At 48.4% G+C, this 14,562-nt stretch overlaps 1 protein-coding gene across 2 annotated transcripts in view; it reads left to right on the top strand.

The window, feature by feature from the left end:
• The window catches only part of LOC136011995 (schwannomin-interacting protein 1), a 40,824-nt gene that overhangs the window by 12,104 nt on the left and 14,158 nt on the right, over positions 1-14,562 (top strand). Inside the window, exon 1 of one of the 2 annotated variants that reach the window (XM_065674682.1) lies at positions 9,540-9,656. The exons of the other annotated variant lie outside the window; for it this stretch is intronic. Coding sequence (XP_065530754.1) covers positions 9,627-9,656 — 30 coding nt within the window. The 5' untranslated portion in view covers positions 9,540-9,626. Of the gene's footprint in view, positions 1-9,539; positions 9,657-14,562 lie in introns of those variants that run through there. 2 annotated transcript variants of the gene reach the window in all.

The following is a 14,562-nucleotide window of genomic DNA, read 5'->3' as shown; positions in this document are numbered from 1 at the left end:
TGTTTGCAAAAGGTGGGGCTTAACCCTAGAGCCTCAGCCTATCCTGGTGATGCAAAGGTGTAATGGTGGGCTTAACGTCCCTGACATTAAATGCAGAAGTCCAGTATACCATTAAACACAGAGGCTGTGGTAGGGCATGAGATAGGGTGAGTACTCCTATTTCCCTGGCCAGCTGCAAGGGCTGAAACTGGGCCAGGGCAGTGGTTTTATTTGCAGCGCTGCTCTCTTTTCTTCTTTATATTTGACTTTTCATTTGTCTTTACAAGTGTTGAAGTACCAAAGCCTTATTTCACTGCTTAGTTATTGTTATTCTGTTTAAACTTGAAAATTGTAAGTGTGTGAAGCCTAAAGGCATTGTGGGCGCATTAGTTCAGCTGGAAAAGGGGCTTGGAGAGATGAATGCTGTTTTGGATGAATGTGATGCTTAGAGAAGCTAAGACAGCCCCTATCATGAGAACAAATGGTAATTCTCTGTGTTTTGGCCTCGGGAACAAGGAGCCACTGTGTGCAAATGCAGCCACACTGTGCAGGGATGACGTCCTGCTCCCCGCTCACACTCCCAGGTATTTTGAGCACGCTCAGGGGTTTTCATATCTGAGGTGCTGCAAAGCTGCAGACAGCTGCTTTGCTGAGTGTCCAGGTGGTCAAGCCATGAAAAGGCATGAATTTGGGTGGGGTGGCCCTGGGGCATACCTTCAGCACTCACCAGCTTCCAAGCAGGTCCTGGGCACAGGGCTGCTCCACATCTGCTGGACTGAGGGACTGGACTGTGTTGCTTGTATTCCCTTGGCAAGGTGATGGCCCTGCTTGTTCTGGTGCTGGCTGGGTGGAGCATGGCAGAACTGATGTGATGCTCTAATTACAATTAGCACCAAGGAGAAGATGGGAGAATGGGGCTTGTGTGGCCAAGTGCTACTGGAGCAGCCTGGGAGGAAGTTCCCTGTGGAGTGAGGCTAAGCTGTGTTTGATTATTGATCCCTCCGTCTTGTGGCTGATGAAGACACTGCAAGTTGCATGTTAGCTTTTCTGTTCATCCAGATGAATCTCCAGGAGCAAGCACTGCCTTTGCTGGGCACTGCTGCCATCAGTGACTCAAACATCACTCAACTCAAAGGCTCAATTAGACACAAAGATGGTGTAAATAAAAAACAACAACAAAAAAAACCAAAACCTAAAAAACCTCCACAATAATAAACCCCTCACATGCCTGTCAGTACTGGTCCAATTCCAGCAGACATCCTAAAATGAATCAACCATGATCTCTTTATTCTCTTTAAAGAGTTACAGAAAACAATACACCGCATTATTAGTAGAAGCTGGAGGCTGCCAGAGCAAGTCTGCTTGGAGGAAAAGAGTGCCTGAGGCAGAACAGGAGAGGGGAAAAATCTGATTTCAGAGACAAGAGTGGTTCTCTTGCTCTTATATGGTGCTGCTCTGCCACCAGGCAGCAGCCCTGCGTGGCTCCCTTGCTCCATGACTAATAAGGCTCAGCTGGGATCCACCCTTGCTTATCCTGTTATTTTTAACTTTTTCCAGCCTCATGCTTAGTGTGCCTGCCCTACCAAGGGGGATAATTTCACTTCTTACTTCAAATACTGGTTTTGCAACCCAACAGTCTCCTATGGAAGGCTGCGGTGTCAGGAACAGGCAGGGATGGGTTTTTTATTGCTGATGCTATTGTTCTGGACCTCATAACCGACCTCTGTTGCAAAATGTGCTGTGTCCATTCGGTATAATCAGCTTCTTAACCTACAGGCTGCTGCAGCCCAAGAGGATTATTTTCCTTTTCTTTCTCAAGTGACAATGGGATTGGGAGTCAAACTCAGAAGATCATCTTTACATCCCTTTTCTAAAAAGCTGACAAAGTAAAAGAAACCTAAAGGGAGAGCCAGGCTTTACTCGCATGGACCTGGGTTTGCTCCCACACAGTAATCACATCCTTCCAATAATCCCTGATTTTAACAGTGTAGAGGTTTGGACCTCTCTGAAGGCTTAATGATTCTGGGGGAGCTGTGTGCATAGCATAAGTAGAGACATGCGTACCCCAAAAGAGTGAAAGAATGGCTTTCTGCCAGGCTGTGTCATTAAGCTTGGGGTTATGGACATCACACTTCAGAGATGTGTGAAAAATCCCCTTCCGTCTATTTTTATCCCAGCCAAGACTCAGAGGGAGGTTTGTCTCTGTAAACTCACACTTTTATTGAGGAAGCACTTAAAGGACACTCCTGGTACCTGTTTCTGTTAGTATACTCATATTATGGTATTTGGCTGTTTGAAAAAGAAACTTTTCATTTCAGAGTGAGCTGGTAGTATGGTTTGTTTACTTCTTCAGCCTGCAGGTCCCTGTTCTGTGCTTTTACCTTTCAGTTTGCAATTAAAATGAGTTTCAAAGTAAAACCAGCCCATAAATAAGCCCCACTAGCCATTTCTTCCCAGAAAGCATGAGGGGAATGGAAACAAATAGATGGGCTCAAGGTGACTAGTAGCAGGATAAGCCCATCCCCGTCCACAGATGTTTACCTCTGACTCCCATGGGGTCAGAGACTTAGTTTATAATTGGTAACTCAGCACCTAATTTTTGTTGTTGGATGAACATAAGTGCAGCTTGTTGGTACATGCCACACTGAAGATTAATTAATTGCCAGTATTTAGGTGCAGGTTATACTGCTGTCTGCCTGCATGGCCGGACTGGAGTTTCAGGGATTTTGCCACAATGAAAAGGGCTTAATATTTGATCCAGAAATTGCTTTTGGCCCCAGACCAGTAGCTTAATGGTTGCTAAGTGTTGATCATAGGATGTGGGATTTCTGTATGTGCTTACCAGCTCATCAACATTTCCATGTAATTCCTGCTGTGCCCAGTCTGGAAACTGAAGGCCACCTTGTCCTTCATCCTCTCAGGGAAAATCTCTTTTTTTTCCCCTCTTCTCATGCCATTTTTTAACCCTCTTCTCTCTTCATCATCAGAAAATACATTAATTCCTCTCCCTACCTGCTTTTAAAATGCATGGGTGTGTAATGGAGGCCCAGTGCAGTTCGGGTTTGGGTTTTTTTTCAAATAGAAAAAAATTATGTTTGGAAGATGGAAAAATGGGGCAATGGGGTAGGAAAGCCTGCCTGCAAGCTGCATGCAGTGAGCCCAGACATGGTGCACAGTGAAGGGAATTTGACAACGTGTAACTGGATTATTAGCCCTGCTAAAAACTTCTACCAAATTTGTTATCAAAGAGATCTGCCATTACTTGGAGCTTATGATTTAATGATTTTCAGTTACTCTGTATCAATATTTATACAGCTGCAGCTCTGATTATCTTTTATGTAACATTGCAGATGTTTTGAGGAGCTGCTGGGTGCCTCCCTCTGGTGCCAGCATCCCCTCACCCCAGCACAGTTCAGAGCAGAAAATAGGCTTTTGAGCCTAAGTTGGGGGGCTCGGGCTGTTGCAGGTCACAGCCAGCAGTGTGGTCATGCCAGGTGCGGATGCCCTGGCTGCCGGTGCCTGGCTGCTCCTGGCAAAGGCAGGAAGATGAGCTTGGGCATAGCTTGTCCAGGCTGCACTGGGCAGGGGCACGTCCTGGTCCATCAGCCAGCTGGGGATGCTGCTGGGGTCAGCTATCCCTGGGCTGGTTTGGACATCGGCTGCAGGGAGAGCCAGTGGGTGAAATTCACTTTTGGTTCAGTTGAGGCAATGTAAAAATAGTAGGCTATGGCTGAGTGATGTGTGGTTTATGCCAGATAACCCAAACCCTTTGCTTTCACTGAATGTCGGGTCTCCTGCATGGCACTGTGTGTACAGGCCAAAAGTGCTAAAAACTGTAGCTGATGGGATTTGCTACAGATCCTCTCCCAAATGGGACAGAGATAGTGCTAAATAAAGAGTGAGGTGGATTGTAACAGTTTATTGAGTAGCTAATACAAAAACTTAGAGGTTTACCTTGCCAAGCTCACGTTCTTCATAGCAATTTATATACCATGAACACTGCATTTCCAAAACAACAGTTTATTAACAATAGTAATAAAATTGCAGGGAGGAAGATGTAGCTTTTGTGTTGCTATTCCCTCACGCTTCTTAGGAGCTGGTAGGTGAAATGGTTGTCTATTCATTAGCAGTTGATTCTTGGTGGGCTGTCATACCTGCTCATCATCAGACCACTTGTAAATTCTCTATTAAGCATCTGTGATCCAGCTTATGAATCGTATAATTGAAAATTAATCCTGTGCAATGGTATCATTAAGTCTTTCTAGATGGGTTTCATGGAAAAGTCTGGTTGTTTACCATACATTTTGTCATTTTTGTATCACCAGAAAGTTATAAATACTTGGGTGACTTAAATTATTCACTCCAATTCCCTGTGAAGCGTTTGACATCCTGTGCATCAGAGGTATCAGAATGCGAAATTACTGTAACCTTCTGTTCCTTGTTTTGAGGGAAGAGAAAAATCATGGTTTGATTATGTAAAGGCAAGGATGCCTTCTGTGGGACGTGTAGAAAATTGACATTTTGGGATGAATCTCTTACCGCTAAAAATAGAGCATGAGGCTGTTAAAAGTGCAAGATGTGCGCTTCTGCATCAAAATGAAAACACAATGCGTACCCTTCCTGGTGCTCCTTAATTCCCTGGTCACACAGGAATTCCAAAATAATAGCAACTCACTATAAGGTTTTCCACATGTGTTTCTGATAATGTCATATTTGGTCCTCAGAGGACCAAGAAGGGTTTTATTCTAACATGTCAGCACACAAGGTTTTATTGTAAATGAAAGATCACTTGCTTTAGGAAGGGTTTGTAAAGTTGCTGCTTGTAAAGGATTCCAGAAACCTCCATGGAAGTAAAAGGGGCATGGAAGAGGGAAGAGCATTGTTTGGGTTCATAAACCGTCTGAGGTTTATCCCCTCGCAGAGAATAGTAACACATCCAAAATGATGAAAAATGGCTCAGCATCATCTTCCTTAAATAAAGAAGTATACATGAATGTAATCCAAACAAATACTCCCCTTCGAAGCAGATGTCTAGTATTAACTGATTAAAAAATAATCTTTTTTTTTTTTTTCTTGCTAGATTTAAACTGTGGAAAAGCTTTAGCTTGGCTTAGAGAAGAGCTAAATCCATCACTCCCAGTAAATTGTCGGGAAATAAAGCTGAAATCCCATGATGCCACATATAATTCCTGGTTCCCTGCAAGCTAGCTGTGCTTGGGCAAGCCTTTGGGCTCTGGCTTAGTGGGAGCATGACAGAGAGGCCAGGATGGGCTCGCTCAGGGCAGATTCTCTGCCTCTCCCTCTGCTATTGATGCAGTGTTCAACTCCTCCCTCATTTTTACCTGTTACAGGATCTAGGTACATATTTCTTGTGAGATGTGAAAAACAAGTGTGTTAATTTAGACTAGCTTTTTGTGTCAACCAAATAGGTTGGGCAACAAACCTGAAAATAAACTTTCCCAGTGCTCGCCGTGATAAGGCCCCTTGAGGAATGACTCGGGGCAGGAAAATGTTTCTAGTGTTTTCATCAGAGATGAGGAAGCACATCACTAGTTTGCCTTGTCAAACAAACATTGCTCCTACTCTTTCCTTTCCCCTTACGAAGTTTTTGGGCTGAAGGGCTGCTTAAGTCTTTGAGTCTGGCAGGTTTCAGGCACACAGAGCACAGGACACGTATGGGTAAAAATAAATGTGTGGGACAGCAAGAAATGACAAACACATAGGAAAAAGGATTGTCTGTGGCTTTCATGTGAGTAATGCATCCGGGCTCCTTCCCTTCCACAGTGTTGAGAGCGTGCCCTGCTCGGCTGCTCCCTGCTCCCAGGCAGGGTGAACAGGAGGTTTTGGCTCCACTGCGCAGCTTTATTATTTTACTGTTTTTTAAGGAATGTTTTCCCTGAAACAGGAATGATGATGGGAGAGACGATAGCCTCCATGTATTACCCCATCTCCCCTGTTAATGATTTCCTTGGTCCTGAGGCAGAGGCACAGCAGCCAGGGAAAAAAGGACAAGGCTGCAATGTGGGCAGGCGGGGCCAGCCTGCCTGGAGGAACTGCTCTGTCTGCTTTTACCACCTTGTGCTGTGAATACGGCTGCTAGAGAGGGCCAGGGTTGGGGTGTACTGTGGGACCCAGCCAGGGCGCTTTCTGTAAGCTTAGGGAAAAAAAAAAGCCACAGAAAAGATGTGCACAGAATCAGAAATTATGCGTTTTCCCCTAGGAATGGGGATACCAGGTGTTTTTTCCTTCTGTAGATGGGTAATTAATGAAATCCTGTTATTTCACTACACGAATTTGAATGTGCCTGTTCAAGCTGTGTCTTCATTCTCTGTGGGCAACTGCCCTGGTGGTGTGTCTGCAGGGAGTGAGTGGAGGGATGCTGCTCCCTGCATCATGGGATCGAGTATCTTCTGTCTTCACCCCTAAAGCCCTGCAAGCACCCAGGGTGTCAGGCCAGGACCCTTCCTCGTGGCCCGCATTAACAGCAGCGCAGGTACAGGCTGGAGGGCTGCGCAGCCAAGACTGACTCTGCCCTGAGCAGTGTTTTTCCAGACTCTTTGGAGGAGACCCGGAGCAGGGATTTTGAAGAGAAGTGTTTCATGCTAGTGTCCACAGCTTGTCCAGGGCTTTCTGAACCACACGTTTCTAGTAGAGATGGTTTCGAGGAAAGCTTCAGGAAAACTTGCCTAGATCATCTTGTAAGTGGTACAAGACACCCTAAGTTAGAGGGTGCCTTGATAAGAAAGGGAAAAGAGGGCAGTGCAGGTATCACCCAGGTTTCTCTTCACGCCTGAGAGGGGGTTTTGTGAGTCCCTGGGGGGTTACCTGGGGCTCTGCAGAAAGTAGCAGTGCTTGTTCACTGCCGTCATCCAGGCGCATCATTTCCCATTGACCCACCTGGACGACTGCCAGAAGCTTTTCACTCAATTTAATCACTCATTGCTTTAATTATTACCTACCTGCCCACCTCATTTCTGAATGGATAATTGCAAATGGGTACAAAACAGAGAAGCAAATCCAGAGGTTGAGGATGATGTCTGGCCTTTTCCACCTGCATTTGCAATGTTCCTGTGGGGCTCCCTGCCCTGGAGGGAAGAGTCTTGCTGCAAATGGGTGGTGTTTCTGCAGCCAAACATAGTGCTTTCTTGGGTGATTTTGAAAAAGGAATAAGCTGTTAAATAGGCTGGGGGGGGGGGGTCACCCTTTGCCACACCAGACCTGGGTGCAGAGAGGTTGGTGTAGTCCCTGCCGGGGATCTGCTGCACGCAGCGCAGCTCTGAGTCACAGCCGTTATAGATAGACCTGCACGTGGGAAGCAGGGACTAATTTCAGGAGTTCTCCTTGTGATGCACATAATAAATGGCATTAGGGATTATGTAATACCTGGAGCTGCTTTTAGTTTGCCACAGATACTCTTCCTAAGCAAGCCCAAGATTTATGCAATGTATTGAAAAGTGAGGATTTTTTATTTTGATGTCTGGAAAGAGCTGCCTACTTGAACGGGATTCTGTGCAGAACCAGTGAAAACCAGGCATGACTTCATCCCCTCTTAAAAATTTATGCAGATTTTTTTTTTCTTTCCAAACGAAAGCTGTATTTTTTCCAGAGCTCTGCTCCTGTAGGGGAGAGGGCACTGGGGAGGAAGATTGGAGCTGAGAGGGGTTCTCTCTGTGCTGCCCAGCTGTGCAGGGGCTCCAGGGACTCTCCATCCGCCCACAGCAGCTCCCTCTGGCCTGTTCGAGAGGTGGGAAGCTGGGAAAGCTGGGGCAGTGATGTCTACAAAGGCTTTTCTTTCTTTTTTTTTTTTTTTTTTGTCTTCCAGAGGCACATCTGGTGCAGGGACTCAAATCCGAGATGTGTTGTGAGGAAGTGCTTCTGCCTTTCACAGCCATGTGCATTTCTGAACTCAGCCATAGCTGGCTGCTACTAGGAGCAGAATAAAGAACCATAGAATAGTTAGGGTTAGAAAGGACCTTAAGGTCATCTACTTCCAACCCCCCTGCCATGGGCAGGGACACCTCACACTAGACCATGTTGCCCAAGGCTCTGTCCTACCTGGCCTTGAACACTGCCAGGGATGGAGCGTTCACCACTTCTTTGGGCAACCTGTTCCAGTAACTCACCACCTTTACAGTAAAGCCCTATTTGCCTAACAAAGGAAGGTCAGGCACAGAGTTTCTTCTAGTTGCAAGCCAAAGTGCTATTGCCTGCCTGGGTTAAGAGTGCTCAGTGCAGGATGCAAGCCCAGCCTGTGGCACTGCCATCACTTTCTGGGCGTTTTGGTGCCCCTCGGATAGGCCATGCCCAGCCAAAATTAAGGCTTGTGCTGTCCCCTTACCCCCACCTGGGGCCACAGCCAGCCTAGTCCCAAAACAAATGAGGCTCTTGGGGTATGTGTTACCCCCTGGAAAATGAGTCGAACTGAACTAACCTGAGTTATCTGACAAACCAGTGCTCAGCAGATTGAGGTTGCAAATGCAGAGAATTATGAACTACCCACTTGTCCCACCATTCGTTCATTCCAGTCTCTCCTATTAAAGACTTCTACAACAGAAAGCAAAATTAGCATTTGGTTCCCTCAACATGCCAGGCCTCCAGCCTGAGCTTGCAAGCAGAGAAGAAAGTTTGATAAATCTCACACTGCTGTTTTGGAATGGCAGTGAAGTATCCTGCATATAGGCATGTAATGATGGACAGGCTGCAGAGGGGCTTTGTTGTCCCCAGGCTGCAAGCACTGGTTCAGCCCACCCACCTGTCACCCTGCAGAAAGCATCTGCAGAGCCAGGATATTTACTCAATCTTCAGATTTTTTCCAGTTTCTCCCCAATTTGCTTTGGGGAAGTTTATTTAGAGAAGGGCCTGTTGGTGTTGGGAGAAGGGTATTGTGGTGAGCATAGGTGTTTTCTCTGTCCAGCCCCAGGACTGCATCTCCCTGCATCCGAAATGGGGTCGCACCCGAGATGAGAGCCCAGCCCAAGCGGGTGCCATGCGAGGAGCTCAACGCTCACCCTCACCGCATCGGGGAGGTATGGAAATGCTGGAAATGTAGGGCAGAGCCTTTTCCAGAAAAGGCTGCGCTATATTTCTGTAGCAGAGGGTAGAATAAAGGTATCTGTTAGCTATTTATTTAACGGCCTGGTGTCTCACCGCGTTCCGGGGAGGCGAGGCAGGCGGCTGCGATTCACTAGCGTCCCGCAGGGGCCGGTTCTGCAGCTGAGGGGACTGGAACCGCGGCCTCCGCAGCATCGCCCCGGGGCAGGGGAAGCTGCCCCGGCACAGCGCAGGGCCTGCAGGAGGTATTTGGGGTGTTTTTCCCCTTCCCCGCGGAGGAGTGCGGCTGGCACCCGCCCTGCGCGGAGCCCCCTCTCTTTGTGCCGTCAGTGCGGGCGGGGCGGGACCGGGACCGGCCCCCACACACACCCCCCCCTGCGCTCCGCCGGGGCCGCCGCTGCGCAGGCGGAGCAGCGCGGCAGCATCCATCTTACCGGCGGGCGGCTGGCCCGGGCTCCCGTTCTCGTCCTCCTTGTCCCCTCTCCCTTCCCATCCTTCTCATCCTCCTCCTTCCCGCCGGGGCCGGAGACCCCGAGGGGCGGTGCGGCGGCTGCGGGAGCTGCCGGCTGGGCGGCAGCGGCGGATGATGCACGGAGATGGTCCACCAGGAAAACTGCTCCTACCAGGTAAGGAGCTAGAGCGGCCTGACCCCCTTCCCGGAGCCGAGCCCGGGTCCGCCGGCCCGGATCTGCACGGTGGGCTCCTGCCCCCGAGGCATCCCGGGGTTCGCAGTGCGGCCGGCTGGAATCAGCCGTGTTGCGGAGAGCCCTCCGCCCGCGGGGCTTTGCGAGGATGCGCTCGCCCGGAGGAGCTGCCTGCAGCCCGCTGCCTGCGCTCTCCTCACTGCCCACACCCTGCTGCCTGCGCCCCGCACCCCGCTGCTGACACCCAGCAGCCCGCTTACTGCCTGCCTCGATGAAACTCCTCCGTGTGAGTGAGCAAGCTGCGATTTTTATGCTTCTGGCATTGCTGTAGGAGAGCGATGGAAATTTTAGACTGGAATAAATGGAGTGTTTCTCTGTGCTTTCCAGCTTAATCGAAGCTCAAGAGCTGACCCACAAGATAAATTGTTTTCTAATACAGCCTCGTCGTCGTTCTTGCTGTGCTAAATCATCAGTGCGAGAACTGGTGATGGTTTTGGGGGCGAGATAAGCATCCATTTGAGCTGCCCCCATCGCAGGGGGCCCTGGGGCCTGGCAGCAGTGCTGCACACAGCAGCACCGACAGCCGTGTTTGCTGGGCAGCATCAGGCTTATTTTAGTGGGGCAAGTGAGGACCTGGGGTGGCTGTTATTGTGGCTTCATTTCCCTCTGGAGAGAAGGTCGGTGCCATAGGGTGCACCTGCACGGGAAATGGCATGTTTAGGGCTCAGTGGTACAGGCGGGTTATTAAATGCACAAACTCCTGTCCATCTGCTATGGCGATGCTGAGAAATGCGTTTGCGTATGTGCAGTGGAGTGTGTTTTGCAAAATACCCAACAGGCATTCCCAAGCTGCAGAGCTGGACCCTCAGGAGATGGGGCTTTGCCTGAAACAGCGGCTCCTCCTTGTTTTCCTCCAGCACCATGTTTAATTCAAACTTTGATCTGTGTTTTTAGACAGAATATCTCATATTGCAAAATACATCATGAAGGGATAAGATACCAAAGCATACATATGTACAGAGAGAGGAGAGTTGAAGAGATCTTTCACTGAATGTTTTCAGTCTATAAAATGCTTCTGGAAATGAGTTTCCATTTTTAACTCCTTTAAAAAAAAAATAGAAAACCCTAGGGTTTTTTCCGTCTCTGTTTCAGGGGATCTGATTTTTCTGCAGCTCTGAGCCTGTTGCTCTCCGCTTAATAAATGGTGCCATTGTTTTGGTGCAGCGGATGTTTTCCCAGCATACTCATAGGAACGCAAGGGTTAAAGGTTGCGCATTGTTTCCCGGGTGGAAGCTGGTCCGTGGTGGTGGGCGAGTGATGGCGAGCTGCTGCGGCGGCTGCAGCACAGGCCTGGCCGGCATCCCTGCGTGTTAATGCCCTGAGCTTGCTGTGATGGCAGCGCTGCTGCCTTTCATCTGCTTTAATCTACTTGCTTGTTTGCGAATTGGTTCCTCTCTTCCAAACTGATAAATATTAGAGTGAAAACAGCCAGAAAGCATGCAAACCATAGAAAAAAAAGTCCAGAGAAACATTTGTTTGGTTTGGGTTGTATTTTTTTCAAAGGGTATCTGTTTCAAAATGTTCCTATGATACTGCAAAGATTAGGAGCAACCCCGGCCCCCTCCCAAACCCATTAACCTTAAGGCCAAGTTTTAATCCTTTCATGGCTGGTAGTCCCAGGTTTTGGATCAGGCTGGAAGCCAGCAATGATAGGATTTTGGTGGCTGCCTGGAGTGCCTTCAGGGAGGAGTGTGGCAGCATGAAACTGCTTCCCTCCCTCCTTGCACCCCTTTTTCAAAGCTGCTAAATAAAAATAAATGACATAGAGGAGCAAGTCAGTGCATGGGGAAGACTTGAAAACCTGTTTGTTTCAGAGAAATTCAGCAGAAATGCTCCAACATGACCACATCACAGCTGGGACTTGAGCTCCATGGCAGGCAGGATGCTGAGGACAGGGTGCAGCGATGGTGGGTGCTGAGGAAGAGGAGGGTATTCCTGTGGAATGCTGTGCCTGGCCTTGAAAATCCTGTTTCACACTGTAAATGAGCTGTCACTGCTGCTTTCTTGACATGCAGGTGCCATAGGGCCTCCTGGAGTTTTGGATGTGGCTAAATCAGGCTTTGAATTTAGGCCAGGCCCTCCACAGTCAGGGGGTCCCAGCATCTGACATCTTTCCCATGGCCGCATCCTGGAGTCATGCAGACTGCTGCTGCTCTTTGTGGCATATATTTTTTCCTTAGTTATTTCTCTTTTCCTATTTCATACTGGTTTATTTTCCTGTGCCAAACATTTTGTTTAGGGCTCTGTATTACTCCTGCCATTTGACAACAAAGATGTCAGCTTGTGTGCATTGGTTAATGTTTTGTGAGGTCCCAAGCTCACACAGGGTAAAAGGCCAGCACGCAAATCCAGGCCTTAATACAGAAATAAAGGTTTTATTCTGACATGTGTACTAGCAGTGCTTTATTGCCTGCACCCTCAGCCAGTGTTTCAGTTTGCTTTGTAAATACATATTTTCGGCATTGTCCTACAGGTCCACCTTTGCATGGAGCAAAACAGGACTTGGCAGCCTGCTGCTGGCATCATCTGTGTTTCTTTGCCACAGCTGTACAAATGGGTGATATATCTAGATTTACATCATCTTCTTGGGTTGATTCCTATTATGCCTTTAAAAGCAGAGAAACCCTTCCCTTCAGCACCCAGTGTCCCTGCATAAGGCAGGAGTCTCCAAACAGGCAGTTGCCCATGGGAACCGGGTTTGGCTCCGTACGCTGGCATCGGTCACAGCCTGAGGTATCTGCTGGCAGGAGAGTGGCTCTGGAGATGTTACTGGGCTTTATGCATGCAAAGAAAATGAAAAAGAAAAAACTGCCATATGAAAACTGAGATTTTATTTGCTTAGAAATGATTTCTTAGGTGGGTTGGCATGTGCGGTGCATCCTGCTTGGCCCTGGGTGTTCTTCTGGGACCTGGTCTGCGTGCTTGCAGCAGGCTTGACTCTGGTGATGCTAAGCTTGTGCATGTTTCTTAAGAAGGGTCTGTTAGAAAGACCCCTGTAGTGGGGAGGTGCAGGTGTTGCTGTGGGTTGAGGAGGTGCTGGTGTCAATGTGGGTCAGGCTGGCTGCCCCATGGATGGACCAGGCAAGGATGGCTGGCACCTGCCACTCCAGGGTCTCAGCAAGCACTGAATTAATCCATTACATTCACAAGCTTAAAATGCAAAGTGCTCATTTAAAAATAGGCTTTTGTGGCAATATAGAAATACCAGACTGTCATCATCTTTTTCATCAAAGCGAATACAAATTCTCATGGCAGAATACAGTCCCAAGGGATGGGCATTGGAGAAAGCTTCAAATGCCACAAAACCCGCCATGGAGTGCTGGCAGACTTGGAGAGCTGCTAGCCTGACCTCTCACTTGTGACTGCCACGCTGGAGGGATGCTGTGTCGTGGTACAGCAGAGGCACCTCCATTTGTGTGACTGAGCACACTGACCCTGCATTCCAAACCAATTACAATAAAAGAAAATAAAGCCTGCATTATGGAGAGCTGAGGCTGGAGGCCGCCTTGTTTAGACAGATGGAAATAAGAACCCTCTGCAAAGTAGGTGGAAGGCATTTGGTGTGCTAGAGCTCAGGGAAGCATCATCAGAGGGAGGGCATGGCCATAGAATCATAGAATGGTTTGGGTTCAAAGGGACCTTGAAGATCATCTAATTCCATCCCCTCTGCCATGGGCAGGGACATCTTCTACTAGACCAGGTTGCTCAAAGCCTTGTCCAACCTGGCCTTACACACTTCGAGGGATGGGGCAGCCATAGCTGCTCTGGGCAACCGTGCCAGTGCCTCAGCACCCTCACAGTAAAGAATTTTTGTCTAATATTTAGTCTAAATCTACCCTCTGTCAGTGTAAAGTCCATTTCATCCCAGAATTTTCAGGGACTTGCAAGTGCCTTGTGTTGGCTGTTCTGCTCTGGAAGGATGCTGTGCTGTGAAGGACCTCTCTGAAGAGATTTGTTCCAACCTTTACAATAAAATGTTTTGTGAAATAGTTCTGTTGACTTGAGATTTCTATGAATGTGGAAGCCAGCTCCATACCTCGACCCAGGTGCCCCATGGCTATGCCCTGGTTTGTCAGGAGGATGCTTGGAGTGCTTTTGTTGAACTTCGCAGAGAATTGAGGGGTTTTATCCATTAAGTTGGTAACCGGTGATGTGAGAGTTAATTCCCAACAGAAGGGGGGGGCGCTGGTTTCCTCCCCAGTGGAGTATGCCCCAGCAGTGTTAAAGGGTGTTTTCATTGGCTCAAGCAAGCGTTACAAATGCGTGGTGGAGTTAAATTTAGCTGCTCCTTGTCCATAAGCAATCGGTGCACATTTAAAGCGCATAAAACTTGATGTGTCCTATTTCCTTGTCTTGCTTAAGGACAACTTGAGTGTGGCCTTTCCCAGCCTGTGTGTTCTGGGTCCAGTTCTGGGTCCAGTTCTGGGTCCAGTTCTGGGTCCATGTGCTCCTGTGCCCTCCCAGATGACCTGCTCCAGATATGCCCTTTCTGAGCTTTCCCTTCATGCTATGAAAAGAAAAACAACCTCTCTCTCCTCCCACCAGCATCACTGTTGGCTGCTGGAGGAGCTGTCTCCACAACTATGGCCATGGAGGCCAGTTGCCTACTGATACGAGCTGGCATGCAAGGAGTCCTTGTCTAGCGACACCAACGTGAAACCTACCTGACAGTTTAGCCCCCATCATTGCTTTTTTTGCTTATTTAAACCTTCTACATACAATAGGTGGGGTGGGGGGAAGGGTGCTTTTCAAGCGGAGGTGCGGCTTTGGGTCTGGTCCCGGCTGCCGAGGAAGGCACCCAAATATATCTCCAGCAACGGTTACAGGG

The sequence above is a fragment of the Lathamus discolor genome, chromosome 3 (genome assembly GCF_037157495.1).
Source record: "Lathamus discolor isolate bLatDis1 chromosome 3, bLatDis1.hap1, whole genome shotgun sequence".
Taxonomy (NCBI): Eukaryota; Metazoa; Chordata; class Aves; order Psittaciformes; family Psittacidae; genus Lathamus; species Lathamus discolor.
The sequence above is the reverse complement of the archived record's forward strand: the minus strand, read 5'-3'. Positions and strand labels throughout refer to the sequence as shown.